Genomic DNA, 20,423 nt, shown 5'->3' on the forward strand with positions numbered 1-20,423 from the left:
AACCTCTCAATTGCAGATTTATCTACAGGGTTTTCTCTTGTTCTCCATCATGGCTGGTCTCAGGCCAGGATGAGGAAATAGGAAGGTTAACTTAAGAACCTCTGCCCTATTTAAAAAAAAAAAAAGCTCTAGAAATAAACAAGGGGACAGCAGGAGAACTTGGAAAATGGAGAGGAATGTTCTTCAGCTCGCTTTGTGCTGCATTTACAGTGGTTAAACTTCCACCCTTTTGGAAGATTCTGAAAGCCAGCAGAAAAAAAGAGATGGAGCAAGAGAAAGACAGAGAAAGAGAGAGGAAGAGAGAGGAAGAGAGAGAGAGAGAGAGAGAGAGAGAGAGAGAGAGAGAGGATGTTGAGTCAGAGGCAATGACAGTCTTGACAGAGCCTTTGAAATACCAAGAAGTTCAAAAGTCAGGTAGAAGTAAAGTAATGTGTTAGAGATGTAATGTAATGTGTCCATTATTGCAAAAAGGAAATTCTAATTCTGTGTGTGTGTGTTGTGTGTGTGTGCGTGTGTGCGTGTGTGTGCGTGTGTGCTCTGAATTTTTTGCTACATTTATTTTGTCAGTGTCATTTGGCTGCTGGCAGGTTACTACCGGTTACCAGTCACTCGGCCCAATACAATTCTAAATGCACTCTGTGTGGTTATAAATACTCTCGCTGCTGAATGTATCAGCCTTGAATTTAAGCAGATCAAGAATACAACAGAGTAACAGCGTTTGAGGGGAAAAGACCCAAAAATATTTCCCGAAATGTGTCACACACTCTGCTGCGTCTGATCTCATTTGAAACTGTTATATTTTGTTACATACCTTCTGTGTGCATGCATCAGATAGCGTTGTTGTTTTTTGGGGGTTTTTTGTATGGAGGTACGGAAGGAGGTTGTGCGTGTGCAGACGCGGGCACTCCCACGCCTCCGGCGTCCCCCCGCGTTCATTGGTCCATTCAGTATCTTCAGCACCACGCAGCCTGAACAGCGACACACCGCCCCGCAGGACGCCGCGCGGCGGACGCTGCCCCGCACCGCACGGTAGATCCGATTTTTCCGCCCTAACGCCGTTAGAGTGGCCGTCAGCTGCATGTTGACCATCAGTGTTTCCGCGGCTCTTCTTCTCTCTCGTTTTGATCGTCAGCAAAACCGCCCTTGTCGTCGACAGCAAGCTGTTATCGCCGGCATAGATCAGATGCTCGGTTATGTTTGGTACGCCGGGGTTCCTTCCCAACCGGCATGACGGATCGTAGAACCTCCTCTCCGGTTGTCTCATGTGCTGTGCCGCATCAACAAGCACCGCCGCCCGAGCGCCGGGTCCCCATGCCACCGGTGCCCCGGTGTCCGCCGGTCCCTCGACGCTTCTTGTGACATGAAAGCTCGCGGAAGAAAGAAGAGGATCAAAGGCTCCGGGAAGACACGTGGGTTCCAGCAGGAGCCGGTAGGATCTCTGAGGACGGAGCACCCCTGAGAGGACCGATTACTCCCTGCAGGGTCTCTCTCTCTCTCTCTCTCTCTCTCTCTCTCTCTCTCTCTCTCTCTCTCTCTCTCTCTCTCTCTCTCTCAGTCCTGGCCTCCAGAGAGGTCAGACAACCGGGTCAGCGCCCCTGAACTCGTGTGCTGGTCTCACCTGCCCGCCTCCTGTTATTGAAGTCTAATTTTTATTCAAATCTGGATCCACCTTCTCCCTCCAATTCAATCTGATGCCCGGCCTCACGGTGTTCCTCCCGGTCGAGTCCCCGTCAACAGTACAGTTCCCCCGGCCTGTGCAGCTCTCCTGGCTGCTTCGGATCCTCATCACCTGCATCACAATGGGCTGCATCCAGAGCATCGCCTGTAACAAATCTCGCATCAAACGGGAGAACATCGTGGTGTACGACCTGTCCGCCACCATAGACCACTGCCCCACGGTCATCGAGGAGAACTCGCCCATAGTGCTTCGATACAAGACGCCCTATTTCAAAGCCTCGGCGCGGATTGTGATGCCTCCGATTCCGCGCAATGAGACCTGGGTGGTGGGCTGGATCCAGGCGTGCACCCAGATGGAGTTCTACAACACCTATGGAGACACCGGCATGTGAGTTCACACCTCTGTTACCTGCGTCCCCGTGACAGTCCTGTGACGTATTCACATGGTGTTTTTTTTGTTAGTTAGTTAGTTTGTTTGTTTGTTTTGCGGGCGCGTGTGCACGTACACTATGAATGTGGCGCATGAGGAGCATTTGTGCACGCAGCAGGTTAACTGAGCTCGACAGCCTCCTTCATTCAAACGCCCACCGACAGATTCTGTTCCTGTGACTTTGGCACCTAAATAGAAAAGCTGCAATTAGAAGAGCGACAGAGTTGCTGCTCTCACACTCACAATGTGCCCACAGAGACATGTCCTCCCCCACAGCCCCACCAGGGTGTTTAATCCTGCAGGGTCTGCCAGGTGGGTGGGTGTAGGGGGTAAGAGGATGGAGCCTCATCAGACTGGTCATGAGCCTGTGTGCGAGTGTGTGTGTGTGTGTGTGTGTGTGTGTGTGTGTGTGTGTGTGTGTGTGTGTGTGTGTGTTGGGGGGGCAAATCTGGTGGGTATAACAAAGAGATGATGATAAAGATAATCCACTGACACAATGAAACAACAGTTTCACAGGCTGCTGCTCTCCACACAAGCCTGTCTGGACATCAATCTACTGCATTGCTAGAGTGTTTATTGTTTAGTTTAACTTCAAAATCAACTTTCAGTACTGAAAAGCTGATCCACAAACTGCCAGTGACTCAGAATCACAATAATATGAAATGATTCATCCTTAAATTTATAAAATGTCTCATCCTGAGGCACCCTGTCTGAGATCTTTCCAAGTACGGAAAATATTACATTTTTGAAAATATACAACAAAAACCCTCCATTTTAGAAGCTGGATAGATGAGTGCTTGTTATAAAAACTTGAATCAAATCCAAATTACATTTTTAATTATGTTAAATTTATTTGAGTCAAAACTGAACAGGTTGTTCTTTGGTTGATGCTACACCTCTCCAGCAAGTTTGGTAAAATCCATCACATAGTTTTTACATTATTCTGCCGACAGTTAAACCAAACTTGAGCCAGTACCAGCACCGAGCAGCTTAAAGTACAAGTACAACACTTTTTTGCTCTATGGCAAAAAAAAAACAACAAAAAAAGGGTTGCACACTCATGCTGCATATGCAGTTTACTTTAATGCAGATGGTGTTTTGGCAGTTTTGCCTTCTTCAAAATCAACAACAGAGAGAAGCGGGCACTCTCCCGTGGGCCAAACCCCAGTAATGCAGCTGATTGTGATTCGGCACTCACGCTGCACCACGAAGGTGAGACAATCAACCAGGAAGCCTTCAACGCCGCAAAATCCCCACAAAAGCATTGCCCTTTAAGCACATTTAAGACATTTTCTAGCTCACACACAGAAACTTATCACCACATTCTTAAGACGTTTCTGGCCAAACTTGAGATGGATGTGTCTGACTCACCAAGAAGATCAAAGCGAATAAACACGTGTCATTTCCTGTTGCCACTTTGTCGTGTTGCGACTAACATGCCTGGATTCTTCCACTGCTCATTCTACACCTCTCCAGAAAGTCTGGGGGAGTCGGTGTTTTTGTGTCATCCAAACAAACAAACAAACAAACAAACAAACAAACAAACAAACAAACAAACAAACAAACAAACAAACAAACAAACAAACAAACACCATCTTGAACAGTAAATGAAGGCTCTTTTGCTTCACAGCCTTGTATTTTCAAGGATAATGTTCCTTGTTTTAAACTAATATGAAGGACTCATAACTCATAAAATCTATGAAAAAAAACAATTAATCCATCTCAAGGTGACATCAGGACACGGCGTCATAGGAAATTCTGGATGAGATTATTGCTGGTGGGACCTTTTCATGGGTCTTTCTCTCAGCGTTCCTCTGGTTCTAGTCTGACTCTGGTGTCCCCCCTCAGGTCCAGCTGGGAGCTGCCTCAGCTGCGAGAAGGCCTTGTGAAGGCCATCAGCGACTCAGATGGTGTCAGCTACCCCTGGTATGGGAACACAACAGAGACTGTCACCATCGTAGGCCCCACCTCCAAGCCATCCCGCTTTATTGTTAGCATGAATGACAATTTTTACCCGAGTGTCACCTGGGCTGTCCCGGTGAGTGAATCCAACACACCTTTGCTGACTAATATCAAACGGGATCAGAGTTTCACTACGTGGCTGGTGGCCCTCAACACCTCGTCCAGGGAGAAGATCTTGCTCCATACCATCAAGTGGAGGATGAGGGTTGACATCGCTGTGGATCCCTCGCTGCCTCTGGGCTCCAGGGCAAGGCTGGTGGGCAGGGTGCACCAGGACCAGCCAAGAGTGCTGACCCGTATGGAGCCCATCCCTCCTAATGCCATGGGGAGACCCAACGCAAACGACGCCCAGGTTCTGATGTGGAGGCCGAGGAGAGGTCCTCCGCTTGTTGTCATACCACCCAAGTAGACTTCACACCAGTTACTGAAATAACACAGACGAGTGAGTTTTTACAAAAAAAGTCTTTGGAGTGTCACATCGTGAGGGGACAACTGCCTTAATTCCCCACCGCTGCCTTCGATGATCCAGGAAATATGTTGGTCTCTTCTGGTGCTGTTGAGCTACTGGGTTTTTTTTGGCTTTTATTCTGAAATTTGACCTGATTTTGACAAATTAGTGCAAACCTGCACTGTAGCTACCCAGGCCCAGACAGACAGAACAAGCCTAACCACAGTTGTTCAGCCTTAATGATCCTGACTAAACACTGGGCCGCTCTGCTGGGAGGACGATGGTGTTCCAGGCAGAAAACATCCATAGAAATGTTCCAGGATTATGTTATGTTAAAGATGTGTGTGTGTGTGTGTGTGTGTGTGTGTGTGTGTGTGTGTGTGTGTGTGTGTGCGTGCGCGTGTGTGTGTGTGTGTGTATGGGCATGAGTGAATATGTGTGTGTTTTCTATGATAGAGCCCCGGGTCGGGTCCAGGCTTGCTGCTTTGTTACACTAGACTGCCTCACACACACAGAACAGTTGCTTATCCATCATTAGATTTCCCAGAGACCCTAAATTCCTCACTCAATGACTTACATTATAGAGACTTACATTTTGGGTCCCAACAACAACATACACTCACAACGCAGAGGCCTCATTTTGATGATTCCTATTAAAAACATATTAGTTTCTTCTTCTTTTTTTTTTTAAGAAGACACGTACATACCCTCAGAGCTGTTTTTTTTTCTTGTTGTTGCTCTCATCGTATCAAAGTGATTCGGTTTAGCGCTCACACCCTGCAGCAGCCTCCCCAGCTGCACAGCATCTCCCTACCTGCCTTTTGAAAGCCAGAGATGCCTGCGGCGATGATGACAACCTTCCAGGGTAGAACAGGAGTTTTTTTCATGTCTCGTCTAATCAAACTTGTGAGGTAAAAAAAAAGCAAAGTTACTAATGATGAATAAAACAAGTCGCAGCGGATGTGAGAGGATAAAATAGGCGTCTTTACCCAGTCTGAATGTGATGTTTAAGAACAGAGATTGTATGGAAGAAGAGCTGCATGTTGGCCAGGGTTCAGATGGATCAAGCCGTGTAGATTTGATTTGTCCAACTAAGTGAGATTTTGTCCCCCGGTCCCAAGCAGATGAGTCAACTTTCTATAAATTTAAGATTGGACCTGTTGGTGGTGCTGACAAACCAGACTGATGGAGGAGTAGACCTTTATTGAAAGATAAAGCATGTCTACATCATGCTGCATGAAGCGTCATGGGGGTCCATGAATGTCTGGAAAAGTTTCAGTGCAAGCGTTCCAAACTTTCAAGATTACAGTGTCATTGTAACTGTAGATCAGCCTTCCCTGAATTTAATAATGTTGGTCACACCCAAACCGTCATGCGAGCCTCCTATGATGCAGTGGCAATTAATAATCCGTGTAAGAAATGAAGTTCAAATCGAGATTCTTTAATCTTATTTCTTTGCTGTCGAACACTAGGTGATAAAATTCATCTGTATTTTATTTTTCCCAAGATTTATTTTATGGTACTTTTAAACTTGAAATTGAAAAATGTTCAGTTTAGTGATTGTAAGCGACCTCTCACCACCCACCTGCAGTACCTCCACAGCTCACCAGGGGACTGCAGCCTGCACTTGGGGAGTCACTGCAGTAAATAACTCATATCCAATGAAAACGCTTAATAATCAAGCAGTTATTCCATCAGTACAATTTTTTCCCTTTTAATTACTTTTTGGAATTTTTTTTTTCTCTCATGCATAAATGGAAAATCTCTTTATTTTAATGGACGCAGAAAGAAATCCCTCATACGGGTGTTTTGTTTTATTTTACATAAAACCAAAACCAATCTCCATGACTAGATATTGGTGTAGGTGACAAAGTGTTACTTAGTGTTATTTAGGTGAACCGAGCCTTTGAAGATTGAACTCTTCAGTCTCTTGTGCCATTATGATCTTTTATATTAAACATGTTCATGCAGATCTCTGACTGAAACACTTGAGCGTAGATGAACAACAATGAAGATTTCGATGGCATTTTCATTCTTTCTGAGTGACAGTGTTGCTGATTGTTTTCAGACTCGTCTATATACTGTTGGTACAGACTCCAGATCAGGCAGAGATGAAGAGACAGAGGATGTAACCATGTTAACCTTAGCCACGCTGCTCAGTGCTGTGGTACGAACCGAACGCGCCTTCTCACACACTCACCTCATCTAGAAGGATGCTAGAGGGTCTTGAGACCTTGCAATACACTCATCACACAGACGTGGGTACACATTTCACCTACTGTAGCCATGAGGGCCCACACTTACGGAAAGACGGAAGGGTCATATTTTACCTCTGTTGCCATCCTAAATGCCACAAGTGATCATTGCAGCAAAGATAAATTCACATTTAATGCTGTGAGAGTGGCAAAGAAATTTTAATACCTCAAATTATACTCTAATACTGTCAAAGTAGAAGGATCACATCATATTCATGCCTGTAAGATGGGAAAAACCAATGTGGTCCTGAACCAGTATGAAAAATACTTCTGTCCAGATGTCATGGCAGCTGTAATGTAATTGTATGCATGTTGGGATCGACAATGTTATAAAGGATAAATGAAGGAATATCTTGTGGCATTTTGTAGCTTAACCATGTTAATTTATTAAAACCTAAAAGATGTGTACCTAATTCCAGATCTTTATCTTTCAGTATTTCTTTTAAAGCTTGATAAATTCAGGAGAGGACCAGCAGAACGGCTTCATCGCCCCCTTGTGGTGACTTTTGTTTCACAACAGTCAGAGACGTGACATTGATTAACATGTGCCAACAACAACTGCTCACAAATCTCAACATGTCTGTGTACAAGGATGTCGACCACGTTGACATAACGAGTCAAGAAAGACAGATTTTCACTGGTAATCCTAGGTCGTGCCTAATGAGGTAAAGTTGCACCTGACTGATGCGACAGGATCGTGGAGGCTGGGGGTCAGGTTACATAGGTCAGGAGGCGGAGCTTGAGATGAAGATGACAAATAAAAGCTGTGACTGGGGTCAGCTCTTCTTCTGGACCGCTGGTGGCTGGTGGTCACCTCTCCGTTAAGCGACACATGTGTCCGACTGGAGGCCGTGACAGTAAAAAGGTTTTTAATCTTTTTCACAGCATTGCTCCTCTTCCAGGTCGTAATAATAATAAATAATTCTAATAAATAGAAATGTAGCAGCGTTTCTGAAAGACTAGAGGACCTCCAGATGTTTTTTCTGGAACTTGCCAATCTAAAACAGTCATTAGTGTTCTAAACCTCAACTATAACAAGTGGATTATTGCCCAACAGAACTACAGTATAGCTGCATAATCAATAGGCAACTTATAGGCGTTGGCAGAGAAGGACAAAGATTAGATTTTCTCTCCTCTGAGTTAATATATAACTTAACAAGACATAATTACTTACAGAGTCATCTGATCCAAAACTTTGGTGCAACTTTTTGGTATAACGTTTGGTAGACCTTGGGTATAATGCGCCAGAATATTGGCGAGCCAGTTGATTTGCGCGGTTGATTAAGTCCGACTTCTTTGTCGGGGTTTTGTTAACTGCCAACAAAATACACATGACTGGTTGCATTTAAGATGGCGCGTAGAGGGAGATGATTATGATTCCTCTGGCTTTCCATTCACAGACAATCAAAGGAAACATCTGGAGCAGCACTTTAAACAACACAGATGAGGAGGTGATCTTGACTGGCCAGCGGTTTGATTCATATAATTGGCACTTGTGTGTTTTGTTTTTTTGTTTATCAGTTAAGGTGACATGTTGGAAAAACACATTTCTACTTGACCGTGAGGGCCTCAAGTGTCTTTTAACAGATGTGCCTGGGGACTCAGAGCGGCGCACGGCCGCTCGCAAGGATTCTGCTGAATAATTGTATTCCGATGCAGGTTTACAGCGGCTGGCTGGTGGCGTTTCTACACGCAGGACATGAACCTCTGCTATGTTTCAGTCTTTTCTCTCAGACTGTCTGGCGTTTGCATGCAGTGTTTTTAATTCATTAAAACAAATGTCAAAAATATATCAAAGTGTGGATTTATTCATCTCGTGTAGTTTGCCGTTCTACGGCGACACGCTGAGTATTCATTTAGTCAGGGTGTTTTTGCAGATCTGCCGGGGGGAGTTAGAATAAACCACAAATAAGTTACGATGCTACAGTTTAAGAGCCAGATGTTTGTGTCCAAATATGTCACATTTGAATGCTTTTGAAATTCTATATATTTTGATTGAAACATTTTCAGTGTATCGCCTCTGTTTAAAGCTTAATATTCTTTCTTTTTAAGCAGGCAGAACACTGCCTTCATTCACTCTGTTCAGTCAGTTTTCAGGGTAACTGGGAGTTTCTTCATTCATGGAGCAACATGGAGGAAATGAACCCGAAATAACCTACAACTCTGGTCTAGTTTGACAAAACAGTTTTCTGATTGTTTTTTTTTTTTTGTTTTTGTAATTTCACCCGTTCATTTTCACGCGGAGCAGAAAGACTGCTGCTACCTGCTCGTCACAAGCGTGAGTTCAGAGTGGGAAACTGAAGTGTGAGCTGCAGTGTAGAGAAGACACACAATAGCATCTTTAAAGGAAAACATCGTCTCTTTTATACAAGAATCACATATTGGTCAATGAAATAATAAAGTTATCAATTATACCCGCTTTATACCAACAACAACAAAAGAGTAGTTTCAGAAGAACAAACACCAGTTAACTCATACAATCCAGGGTTACTTTCAAAATCAAACCCCACAGACGTCTGATGACATTCAGTAACGTTAATGACTTGGCCACAGTCGGCTACACAGGATCGAAGAGAGCTGCGCACCAGTGGCTTTGTTACCTGATGTAGGAATAAATTAAACCGTTGGTAGATGGCAAATTAAAAGGTGACACTATCACACCCACAATATCATAACTTCGAGTTGTACATCAGACACACCTTCAGAAATCAGTAACTTCAAATTATCACCCGTCACAATTTTATTCACACCCCCAGATTACTGTAAAACATTTAATACACTTCCGTCACTGAGACACGTGCACGCTCATCAAAGATGTCCCCGCTGATTTTATGTTGCCGAGCAACAGCTTCCAAAAATCTCAGAAAAACAATACTAATTAAGGTTATTGCAACTACTTTGTGTAGTCGGTGTGTGTTGCCCTGAGCTCAGGCTCTCAGGCTCCTCTTGCTGCCTCCCATCCGTCCTTGACCATCTGCAGCTTGAAACACACCAATGTTCCAGCTTGCTGCCGTGTTGTGCATCTGTTCAGGGTTAAAAAGGGCTGCTTTCATCGCAGGAGAACTTGAAATACTGCAACTGTGAGGTGGCGAAGTCTACACGTGAATACGATTGAACCCTTTGCTCTCTAGGAATGATTGATGTGGCAGTAACCGTGAACAAAATCAGCCCTGTTGAGAAGGTCCCTCCAGCTCCGGGACTATCTCTAGAATTACACGTCTAAATGAAAACATACAACGCTGTTTCACAACATTGCTTACACATTTCCAGCTGAGGCACTTTTGGCGTGTGAGACCCATCACAACTTGGCTGTCTATAAGCTTCTCATCTTTCAACCTGCTTCCCTCCATTCTTTCTCCTCCTGCTTGTGATCACAACATATGCTTAAGACCTCCCCCCCTTCTTTTCCTCCAGTCATTTGTCCCCCTTTCTCCTCTAAGTCTTGACGCTTCAGGACCTCCTCCTGCTGCTGTAGTTTCAGCCGCATGTGTCCTACGCCCTGCTGGGATTGGGGGCCGGCTTGCCCTCGTAGCCGTAGAGGAAAGTGGCCCCTATGACTAAAGCTGCTCCGAAGAAGAACACGCTGTGGGCGAGACAGGACTAGTTAGCTTGAGGAATTGTGATTTTAGTAAAGAAACATAGTGAGATTAAAGTGTTTCCTGTACCCTGAGGGGTCAAAGTCCTGTAGCCAGAAGTATGATATCAGAGTGGACAAGATGATGGAGAGCGATGTAGCAAAACCCTTCAGGATATTGTCTGCATACTTGATGACTGCTGCTATGACCAGACCACCCAGCGCCTGGAAAAACAACAAACACACTTAAGCAGATGGACAAGGGGCTGACAGGGAGTTCAATTCATGAGATGAAGTGTCACACCAGAGGTTGGAAAATATACATCTGAGGAGTGAACGTGAGACGCACCTGTAGTGCTACAACAACGAAGGTGACGGTGTTGTACCCTTGGAACATTCCTGAATCCAACACCCTCTTCCCATCGTAGGTCAGCATCCCGAGAAATCCAAACATCAGGCCAAACATCCCTGAACAAACACACACACACACACACACACACACACACACACACACACACACACACACACACACACACACACACACACACACAGTTTCCTAAGTGTCATACTGTATACAAAAAAAATGGCTGCAATTAATAATTAATTTAATCCATTGGTAAGCTTTTAATTATCATTTGGAATATTGAAATTCTTAGGTGTATTAAAACAACAACAACACTTTGACTACAAATGAGTGCATTTGATACTCTCCTCTATCTGTTCGCCAGCAACATTGAGGCTCACGTTGGTGACATTCAGTGCAGGTGCAAAGGCTCCAAACCCACAGCGGGACTCAACACAAGCTTCACACATTTCAGGACATTAATAAAACTGGACAGGAACATTCATCTTAACTGAGAAAGATCTGCTTCTCAGAGCAGAAATAAAAGAATGTGTACACAAGCAAGAGGTCGCCTCAGAGACGTGGCGATAGAGTCACAAACAAGAGCTGATGAGTCTCACCTAAATATTATAGAGTTCTCCTGTTTACTTTGCACTGCTTTATGACTGTTAAGAGTGTTGAATTATATCTATCAAGTGGGAGTGGCGGGGAACACACACCGAGCTGGATGTTGCGGACCCAGACACTCTGTTTGCTCTCCTTCAGGATCTTCTCAAAGTAGACGCCAGCGAAGCCGCTGGAGCAGCACGCCACCAGAACAGCAGTGACACCAACAACCTGGGAGCCTGCGGACAGGGCCTTCTTGTCCGTGGCTTCAACAGAGTCAGAGGGCCACTGCAGGACAAGACAAACGTTAGAGCTTGGACCCGGAGCATGAGCCTATATATATATACACACACACACATATATATGTATATACACACATACATAATATATACACACATATATGTATATACACACACACACACACACACATATATATATATACACACACATACAAAATATATACACACATATATATGTATATACACACATACATAATATATACACATACATAATATATACACACATACTGTATATGCATATACACACATAATATATACACACATACTGTATATGCATATACACACAATATATATATACACACATATGTATATACACACATATACCCACACACATTATATACAGTATATGTGTGTGTATATATACACATTATATATACATACATACATACACATACATACATATACACGCATATAAATATAAATAAGAATACACACACATATAAACACACACACACACACACACACACACACACACACACACACACACACACACACACACACACACACACACACACACACACCTCTCTCCACACCAGTGATGCTGAAGTTCACACTAATGTTTTCTTCAAAACTTCCAAACTACGACGGCAAAAAATCTGCAGTGTGTGTTCTTGTTATATCTGCTGCAGCAAGCAGGAAACCGGCTGAAACAAGGGGATCTCTGGTTGCGTGGAGCAATAAATATAACTAGAGCAGTTTTTCTTTTGGCCAGAACAAAAACATGAAAGATCAGAAATATTAGAAAAGGGTTGAGTCATGACACGTCCAATTGTAGACATTGATGAGGGCGGAGCTTCTCGCTGTTTTCTTCTCTTGTGCTTCTGTCTGGCAGTCACACCATCACAGCAACTCTGACTGACCGTCCTTTGTTTAGCTAAGAAGGAGGAGGTGATTTCAACCGGTCCCTGCTCACCCCTGTTTGTCAATATTTAACATTGTAGTTTCATGATTGTGTTTGATTTATCTGTCGCTTACTGCTCCCCGACAGCGGGAGTCCTTTCTGTGCTTGACCAACACAAAGATCCAACAATCTTCTACAAATTCTTGACTGAGCTTTTTTGATGATGCTGTTTTAACAGGATCTTCCACAACAGGAGTTACTGAATAAATATAAATAAGAGCAACATCTGTTGTACAATTTGAAGAGAAACACCACTTCAGCAGACAGGAGCCAAAGAGAAGAACGCCTGCTCTTCTTTCACTCCAGTGGATGAAACTGGTTGAAACAGCCCATCGGTACCGGCACATATCAGTCAGGTTTTAACTTCAACTTTGCTCATCATCCGTCGTTTATGATGAGGGAACAGTGTGGTAAAGGTAGAATTCATAGGCTTTTTTTTTTTTAACGTTTTGGAAATAAACAAAAAAAGGTTTAACATTGAAACACTGAACTAGTTAAGCTGTCAGCTGACAGGATGGTCAATCGTCCGTCATGAATCGGTCGTAAAAATATCAGCATATTGGATATCAGCCAAAAACACAATATCGTGCATACATAATTCAGAATATTAGGCATAATCATCATTCTTGTGTCTTTAACATGAAATATTGAGGGTTGGAGTTCTGCAGGAACCTGTGTCGAACACAGGCGTTTTCTTCAAACGGAAGAATATCATTTGGACGCGGAAATGTCTTTGTAGTATTTTCCACGTCAGCTGTCACCTCCGGTCATTTTGACCGACCATTGTGATGTTGTGGTTGGTAGTAGCACCACAGTGTATTGTTTTTTTCTGTCTCGAGTAGTTAAAAAAAGTCAGAAACTTGAGTTGTGACTACTCATTAAAAAGGGATCTTTCCCCCAAAAAACGTCATTGCCTATCATGTCACGAACGACTCTCCCTCACACTGAAGGACGGTCGGGTGATGTTTTGTTTTAGTCCACTGAAAACTGCTGGAGTCTTACAGAAAAATGTGTTGCGGTAATTTAACAAACGACTGAAATGAATGAAGATCGGGTGTCAGAACAAAGCAGCAAACTGCCACCCGAACTCCATCGTCCTGAGAGTGAAAGACTAATGACTGAATTTTCATTTTTGGGTAAACTATCGCTCTAAAGGAAAAAAGGTACATCCTGACCAGCGACACCATATACTGGCATTCAATACAATGCCACATCCTACCTATAAGTACAATCTATAACCAAATATCAGTTCTGTTTGATTACATAACTATGATCATACAACTACTGATAAAGTTTTATCCACTGGATGTTGTTGTTGAATGATATGACAGTGGACTTGTGGGAGACTTCTCCGCGAGTCAGAGATGACATTAGTTCAAAAAGGAGAAGTTTGCCCTGAAGGACTGCTGGGTCCTGGCTCAGGTTCAAACAGAACCTTTCACAGCAAGCCTCGGAGGCAAACTGCTCCAATCTCCTGACAGTAACACTCCCTTATTCATCCTGTCACTCATTCTCATTATTTCGAGATAATGAATGACAGGATGAATTCCATTTTTAAAAGCAGCTGAGATAGAAGAGTTCACTGCACCTGAACAAGAGCCACTCCGGCCATGAGGATCAGTAATGAGAGCCACTGGTAAACCCCCAGCCGACGGCCCAGCATGGAAACTGAGAAGAGAGCCGTGGTCAAGATCTTCAGCTGGTACGTGACCTGATGGTGGAGGTGGAGAAGGAGAGTTCACAAACACAAGATTGTGCGTAAACTGTTGCGTCACACAGAAAAACCTGACCGGCGTTCACCTGGTAGGTTGCTGCATCCAGGTTGGACAGGGCGATGTACAACAGGTTATTCTGCAGCGTGTAGATCCCAGACGGGATGGCTAGCTTTAGCGTTTCTATGGGTTTGTGAGCTATTTCCTGACGAAGGATGCTATTGAGAGCTCTCACACTGTAACCTGTGGAATGAAATCAGACAAGTTAGACAGCTCGATGCATGGGAGCTCAATCAGCACATCAGATGTGATCATAGCAGGGTTCTGGTTCACTGGGTTGGATAACTTAATTGAATGAAACCTGAAGCTGGTCTTGCTGCATGGGACTGTGTTCCAGATGCACTGAGGAGTACAACCTGACAATCCACATTTCTTCTTTGACATCTCTCAGATAGAGGTACGCAACACAGGCCCTACAAAGGTCCCGCCACGATCACGAAGATGGGTTTTCCCATGGCAAGAAGAATAATGATGTAAAACTGAACATTCCCTCGAAAATCCCCAATCATATTGCCGAATCAGTCAAAAAATAATTGCAATTAGATAATGTCTCAAATCTTGCAACCTCATTTTAAATGACATCATTCCAAACTACACTTCTTTTTTACTCTGTGAGAAGTAAATAGGAACAGTTCTTCCTCGGTCTGTCCATCAGCACTAAATCCTGATCAGATGCGATTAAACCGCCAGTATTTGCGGTGACATGTCGGTGGACTCACTGTTCTCCTTGAAGACCAGCATCACACAGGTGAGGATCTTGATGAGCTCGGCCGCAACCACAGCCGAGGAGGCCAGGTATCGAGGGCCCTCGGCCTGCAGGGTGCGGGAGTACCGCATGGTGAGCACCAAGGTGGTGGTCTGGAACACCAGCACCCCCAGAGACAGGTACTTCAGCCGGGGTGAAGCCATGGGCACAGTTCAACAACAAACTGTTCACAGAGAGGCTTGAGCTTAGATTATTAACAGAGTTATCGCTGAAGCAGCAGAGCGGAGCTTCGGCGAGGACCGGGACAGGGGCAAAAACAGGTGCTCGACTCCAAAAAGACTAACGGCTGGCGAGGGAGAAGTCCCCGATGGGGAGTTGTTCCCTTTAACCGCAACTTCACGGACTTAGAAAGGCGTCTTTACATCGAGTCAATCTCTCATGTGGCTTAAAGCTCTCGGGTCTTGTCTGCCCGAGCACCTTCCCACCAGATCAGCCGGACAGACAAACGCAGCAGCTCCTGGAGGTTGAAGCCAGCTGTCAAAACAGCAACACTTCAAGTCCTGGCGTCCATGGACCCGCCCTGGATCTCTGCCGTCCACCGAGGACCGAACACCGCTACTGTCGCATACTGTACTGGCATCGCTGTTCAACTAACAACACCCCCAATACAGTGAAACCATAAGAGTCGCGCCGCAAAACTCTCATAACATGCAAGGTCCTGAACACTTCCGTGTGTACGCTTCTTTCTCGTCTCCTAGTAGAGGTTGCTTGTGCAAGCGTCCGCCATCTATTGGTCTGGCAACGAACTGCAACACTACACATATAAGTGTAAAGGGAAGTGCCAGTTTAAGACTTGAAGTATAATATTTTAAAACAACTAGAGATGGTAAGTTATTAACTCTTTTAATGATAGTATACAAATAAAACACGGACTTTCTGCATTTAATGGTTCATCAGCTGACATGTCATTTGAGTCGACGTGATGTCTCTGTCTTGTCAATCTCTCCAGTCCATCAATGGCAAACAAGTTCCAACCACTCAATCCCTCTTAATTTTTTGAAACAGTATGAGTGAATGTCCCTTTAAGAGTAGAAAATAAAAGCATCTACACGTGTCACCCGACTGATTTTATTTCAATAACTGATGTCTGTAACGTCATGATTATTCTATAAGTAACTGCAGTGATATTTAATTGTATCAATATTCATGCAGTACGACACAGAGCACATCCATGATGATAACAGACATTTAGCACTATAAGCTTCACTTGGAATTCTATTCACACAGGATTACAATAATTGAAATTGGAGAATTTGCCCTCAGATTTATGTTTTTAACTTAAAAAAATACATATAATGTATGAAAGAAATGCTTCAGGAAAAATAATAATCAATTGAATACTGGGGAGCAGTGGAGCAACTTGATCAACTAAAAGAACTGAACAGAACTGTATGATCAACCACCACCGCTTCCAGGTTCTGAATCAACACACTCAGTTCACCACTGTGTGCTGCTAACGGTCTCTCAGCTCATTACCCATCATGCTCCGTTCGCACTCACCTCGTCCTGAGATTGCTTTACGCTAACATTGTAATTCATTAGCTTATGATGAGCTAATGTTTTAGTAACGGTGGTGTGTTTGTGATCTTTAAGCCGCCCACTTTTCCCAGGGTAAACAGGTTTATTTAAAGGCTCTACTCTTGTGGGAAGGTTAAAATAACCCAGCTTCAATACACAAATCAAACATCGACTACGAGTGACAAGTTTTAACAGCTGAATTTAGAACATCTCTAGCTAAAGCTTGTGTGTGTTTTGCTGCTTCGGTACTCTTCAAAGACTGTTATTACTGAACCACTGTGGACAGAGGAGGAACATAGAATATCCAGGAATACAAACTATGAACCAAGTTACAGAGCAACAATCTTCTCCACATTTTGGTTCTCCAACCAGGCCTGATACCAGGCTTCGCCTGGACTTCCATTCATGCAAAACCACATGAACCAAATAAAAAAGGACGATTGCAAAAAATCTATTAAGATCTGGGCTTTATTTCAGTAAGCATATTTGGTTGATCAATTGGGGATTTTTTCTTCCCCCCCAATAAACAACGTATCAGTTTTAATTCTTCTACCTTATACAAACATGGTGACAACTACTTCATATGGCATGTATATTACGGGCTATTTGGTTAACAGAGGAAGATAACAATAAAACATTCAAAACATTTATATACACAACATAGACTCAGCATTGCTTACTGTATTTGTGGAAATGGACATGCTTGATTCTTGTTGATTGGCATCAGAGTGCAGTACGTGTGCTCTGTGGAGCTGCAGGGACGCCATCAACAGAGGTTCACGATGATGGCAACACTAACGACTAAAGGATAACGTGTAAGGAAATGCAGAATGTCTGTCTGTCTGTTTTTTAATACATCACACACCTTATTCCAATAAGGAACAATGGGTTGATACTTTTGGCTGAGAAAGAAAAAGATAATTTGGTCTTTAAGAGACTGATGTTCCTTTGAAAAAAACAAAACAACTAAATTAGTGAATGATTGTCTACGTTTACAGAACAGTAACACAAATCTAAGCTGGATACCAACTTTGTGGAGGAAGACGACGACAAAAAATACTTTTTATTAAACCTCTCTCATCTCCTGACTTGTTTATGAACCGTGACGATTAAAAAGGTGCACAAATACACTGATTGTAGTAAAGCAAATGGCAAAACTGGTTGAAGATCCCGGAAGAGGAAAAGGAGAATAAAATGCACCTCAGCGACATTAACAATCACTCAACAAGTTTGAGCAGTATTCATATATATATATATATATATATATATATATATATATATATATATATATATGAATATATATATGTGTGTGTGTGTGTGTGTGTGTGTGTATGTAAAACAAAAAACAAAAACAAATTACAAGCAGAATGTGCTGTTCGTCTATGTACATTTCAACATAGGAAACGTGGTGGTGCAACAGTAACAATGACATAGACAAGAATGAATCCCTCAAGTACAGAGGAACCACGGGGGACCTGACACACCCCCATGATTTGGCTTTTAAATCAACTCTGTTGTTTGTCTGTAGAACATTAACTTCCATCAATATGACTAATACACTGGTTTCTTATCTGTTTTGTTGCAGGCAGATCTTTTTTCGATGATCTACTAAAATGTATTTTTGAAAACAGAAAGTAAAGTACCACATGACACAAAATGTTCTTCCTGCATTTCTTTCTAATCTGTAACCTCTCTTGGTGTACTTGCATTGAAGAAGACAAACAATCGGGTAAATAATATGTTTTTGCTTTAAGAATTGAAGCAAAAATCTAAACACACAACGAGTGGTTTCAACAAGGTCGTAGCACTGACAGGTTTATCACATTCCATAACAACATGATAGTATGTAGCAGAAAAAAATAACATCCATCCATCTTCTGTACCGCTTATCCATTCCATCCAGGGTTGGGGGGGGGGGGGGGGGGCGCTACCCCAGCTGGCATTGAGAGGCAGGGTTCACCATGGATGAGTCGCCAGTCTGTCGCAGGGCAAAAGAAATAACAATGTCCTCCAAAACAAAACATCAACCCACATCTTCTGTCCTGCCTGTGTCCATCCTTGATGATCACTCATCAAAATGTTTGTATTTTTGTGTCAAAACTCAAACAGAGAGAAGATGACACTTGAGATAGGGTTGAAGGAGAAACCCTGTGATGATTTAGCTTCAGAGAGCTTACTCCACACTTTTTGGTATATAAAAAGTTTGATTTATAGCTGACAATAGTCAATGAGATTTTTAGAAACTATACACAGTTTTTTTTAAGTGCAAAGAGAAAAGGATAACATACAAAGGGAGGCGTGATTACTAAGATGAAGAACAAAAAAAAAAAGAATTAATGAGGGAAGTTAGAAAAGCATTCTATGAGTTACTATGTGCCAGCATTTACTACACAGAACTCTTAAGTCTTTGTGTGTCTGCTTTTCTCTGGCCAACCTACGCAAACACCTGCATGTTTCCCATCTGAGGCTGCTGGGATGCCTGCTGCATCTGCTGCGCCTGCGGCTGCAGCTGCACCTGCTCTGGAATGTGTGTGTGGTGGGATGATGGCAGTGCATGGTGGGGATTCCCCAGTGGAGTGGGGCTGGTGGTGACATCAGACCAGTCCGAGTTGGAGTGTGGTGAAGAGGAAGACCAAGGGTCTGGAGATTCGGGTGAGGGGGTGAGATACGGGTGCTCGCTGGGTGGGTGAGCAGAGTGGCCCGGGGTGGTGCCTTCTGAGCCAGCGGTGGAGAAACTGTGCTGGGAGGGCGGCGTGGGGTACTTATCCACAGGGCTCTGCATGGGCGGATATGAGGGAAGCGGCCGAGACTGGCCTTCGATCCCTCCGTGGCTGACAGTGTGGGGGTGCTGCAGGGTGTGGGATAGCCCATGCGCCATGCCCATTTGTTCAGGCATTTGATACATCATCCCCTGGGTGCAGTGCAGGTGGCCTGGCCCCTGCTGGGAGTGAGCTTGATTCTGGCTCTGCCCCTGGGACTGAGTGACCTGTACCTGCCCAGGTGGCGGCTGCTTCAGCATGGCTTGGCCTCCTCCGGGCGCCATCATCTGGAACGTGACAATAGGAGGCAGTTGCTCCCTGCTCATGGTCACATTCATGGGGGTGAGCATTGGACCCTGGCTGTGGTGTGGGCCCATGCCGCGGTGGGATCCCCCCATCTGGTGTGGTACGAGGCCAAACATGTGGCCACTATAGCCGTGCTTGGTCATGCTCACCCAGCCCTGCTGCTGCCCCAACATGTGGCTGACAGGCGGAAGCATTGGTCTGGAGGTGGGGCTGCTCAGGAGGGGAGGGGAGTTAGCTGTGGTGGAGGCAGCGCCAGACACGTCGCCTGTGTATGAGTGGGGGGATTCCAGGGAGTCCACGGGTGACATGGTGACAGAGCTCTCGGGAAGTCCTGCTGCCTTGACACCATTCACACCGCCTCCACCCGAACCTCCTCCGCTTCCTCCTCCAGCACCCACAGCCGGCCCCTCTCCTCCAGCAGGCTTCTTTCTTCGTTTCGCCTTCAAGTCTTTCAGCTCCTTAGCTCCCCCACCAACACCTCCCACCTTTGTCCCACCTCCACCCCTTCTGCTCTTCTTCCCTTGTGGGCCGGGCCGCATGCCGATGAAGCCAGCTCCGTTGGCTCCACACATGACAGACGAGTTTCCTCCACTCATGTGATTGGGCCCATTGTGTGGACTGTGAACCAGATTGTACTGGTCTAGGAGGCGGACTATGTCATGATGCATACGTTCTTGGGCGGTATCTCGGGGCAGCCGGTCCAGATGATCAGTGATGTCACGATTGGAGTAGTGGTCAAGGAGAACCTGAGCTGCTTCAAAGCTGCCTTCTCTGGCTGCCAGAAACAATGGCGTCTCCTCCTGAAGC

The 20,423-nt window shown here is 44.4% G+C and overlaps 3 protein-coding genes across 3 annotated transcripts in view; 1 reads left to right on the top strand and 2 right to left on the bottom strand.

The window, feature by feature from the left end:
* The first annotated feature begins 1,045 nt into the window (after positions 1–1,045).
* Positions 1,046–8,414, top strand: fam78bb (family with sequence similarity 78 member Bb). Its single transcript, XM_086224500.1, has 2 exons — positions 1,046–2,065; positions 3,956–8,414. Exons 1-2 carry the CDS (start codon positions 1,692–1,694, stop codon positions 4,476–4,478), a joined length of 897 nt encoding a protein of 298 aa, XP_086080626.1. The 5' UTR covers positions 1,046–1,691; the 3' UTR covers positions 4,479–8,414.
* Positions 8,415–9,109: 695 nt separating this feature from the next.
* slc35a3a (solute carrier family 35 member A3a) lies at positions 9,110–15,720 on the bottom strand. Its single transcript, XM_086223768.1, has 7 exons — positions 14,987–15,720; positions 14,296–14,450; positions 14,084–14,206; positions 11,409–11,583; positions 10,696–10,814; positions 10,438–10,571; positions 9,110–10,355 (listed from the first exon to the last, which is right to left on the bottom strand). Exons 1-7 carry the CDS (start codon positions 15,174–15,176, stop codon positions 10,265–10,267), a joined length of 987 nt encoding a protein of 328 aa, XP_086079894.1. The 5' UTR covers positions 15,177–15,720; the 3' UTR covers positions 9,110–10,264.
* A 1,281-nt stretch (positions 15,721–17,001) lies between these two features.
* notch2 (notch receptor 2) overlaps positions 17,002–20,423 on the bottom strand; it is a 53,247-nt gene continuing 49,825 nt past the window's right edge. Inside the window, exon 35 of the mRNA XM_086223767.1 lies at positions 17,002–20,416. Coding sequence (XP_086079893.1) covers positions 18,986–20,416 — 1,431 coding nt within the window. The 3' untranslated portion in view covers positions 17,002–18,985. The remainder of the gene's footprint in view (positions 20,417–20,423) is intronic.

The sequence above is a fragment of the Aulostomus chinensis genome, chromosome 14 (genome assembly GCF_037954235.1).
Source record: "Aulostomus chinensis isolate RoL2024-O1b breed Wild chromosome 14, RoL_Achi_v1.0, whole genome shotgun sequence".
NCBI lineage: Eukaryota > Metazoa > Chordata > Actinopteri > Syngnathiformes > Aulostomidae > Aulostomus > Aulostomus chinensis.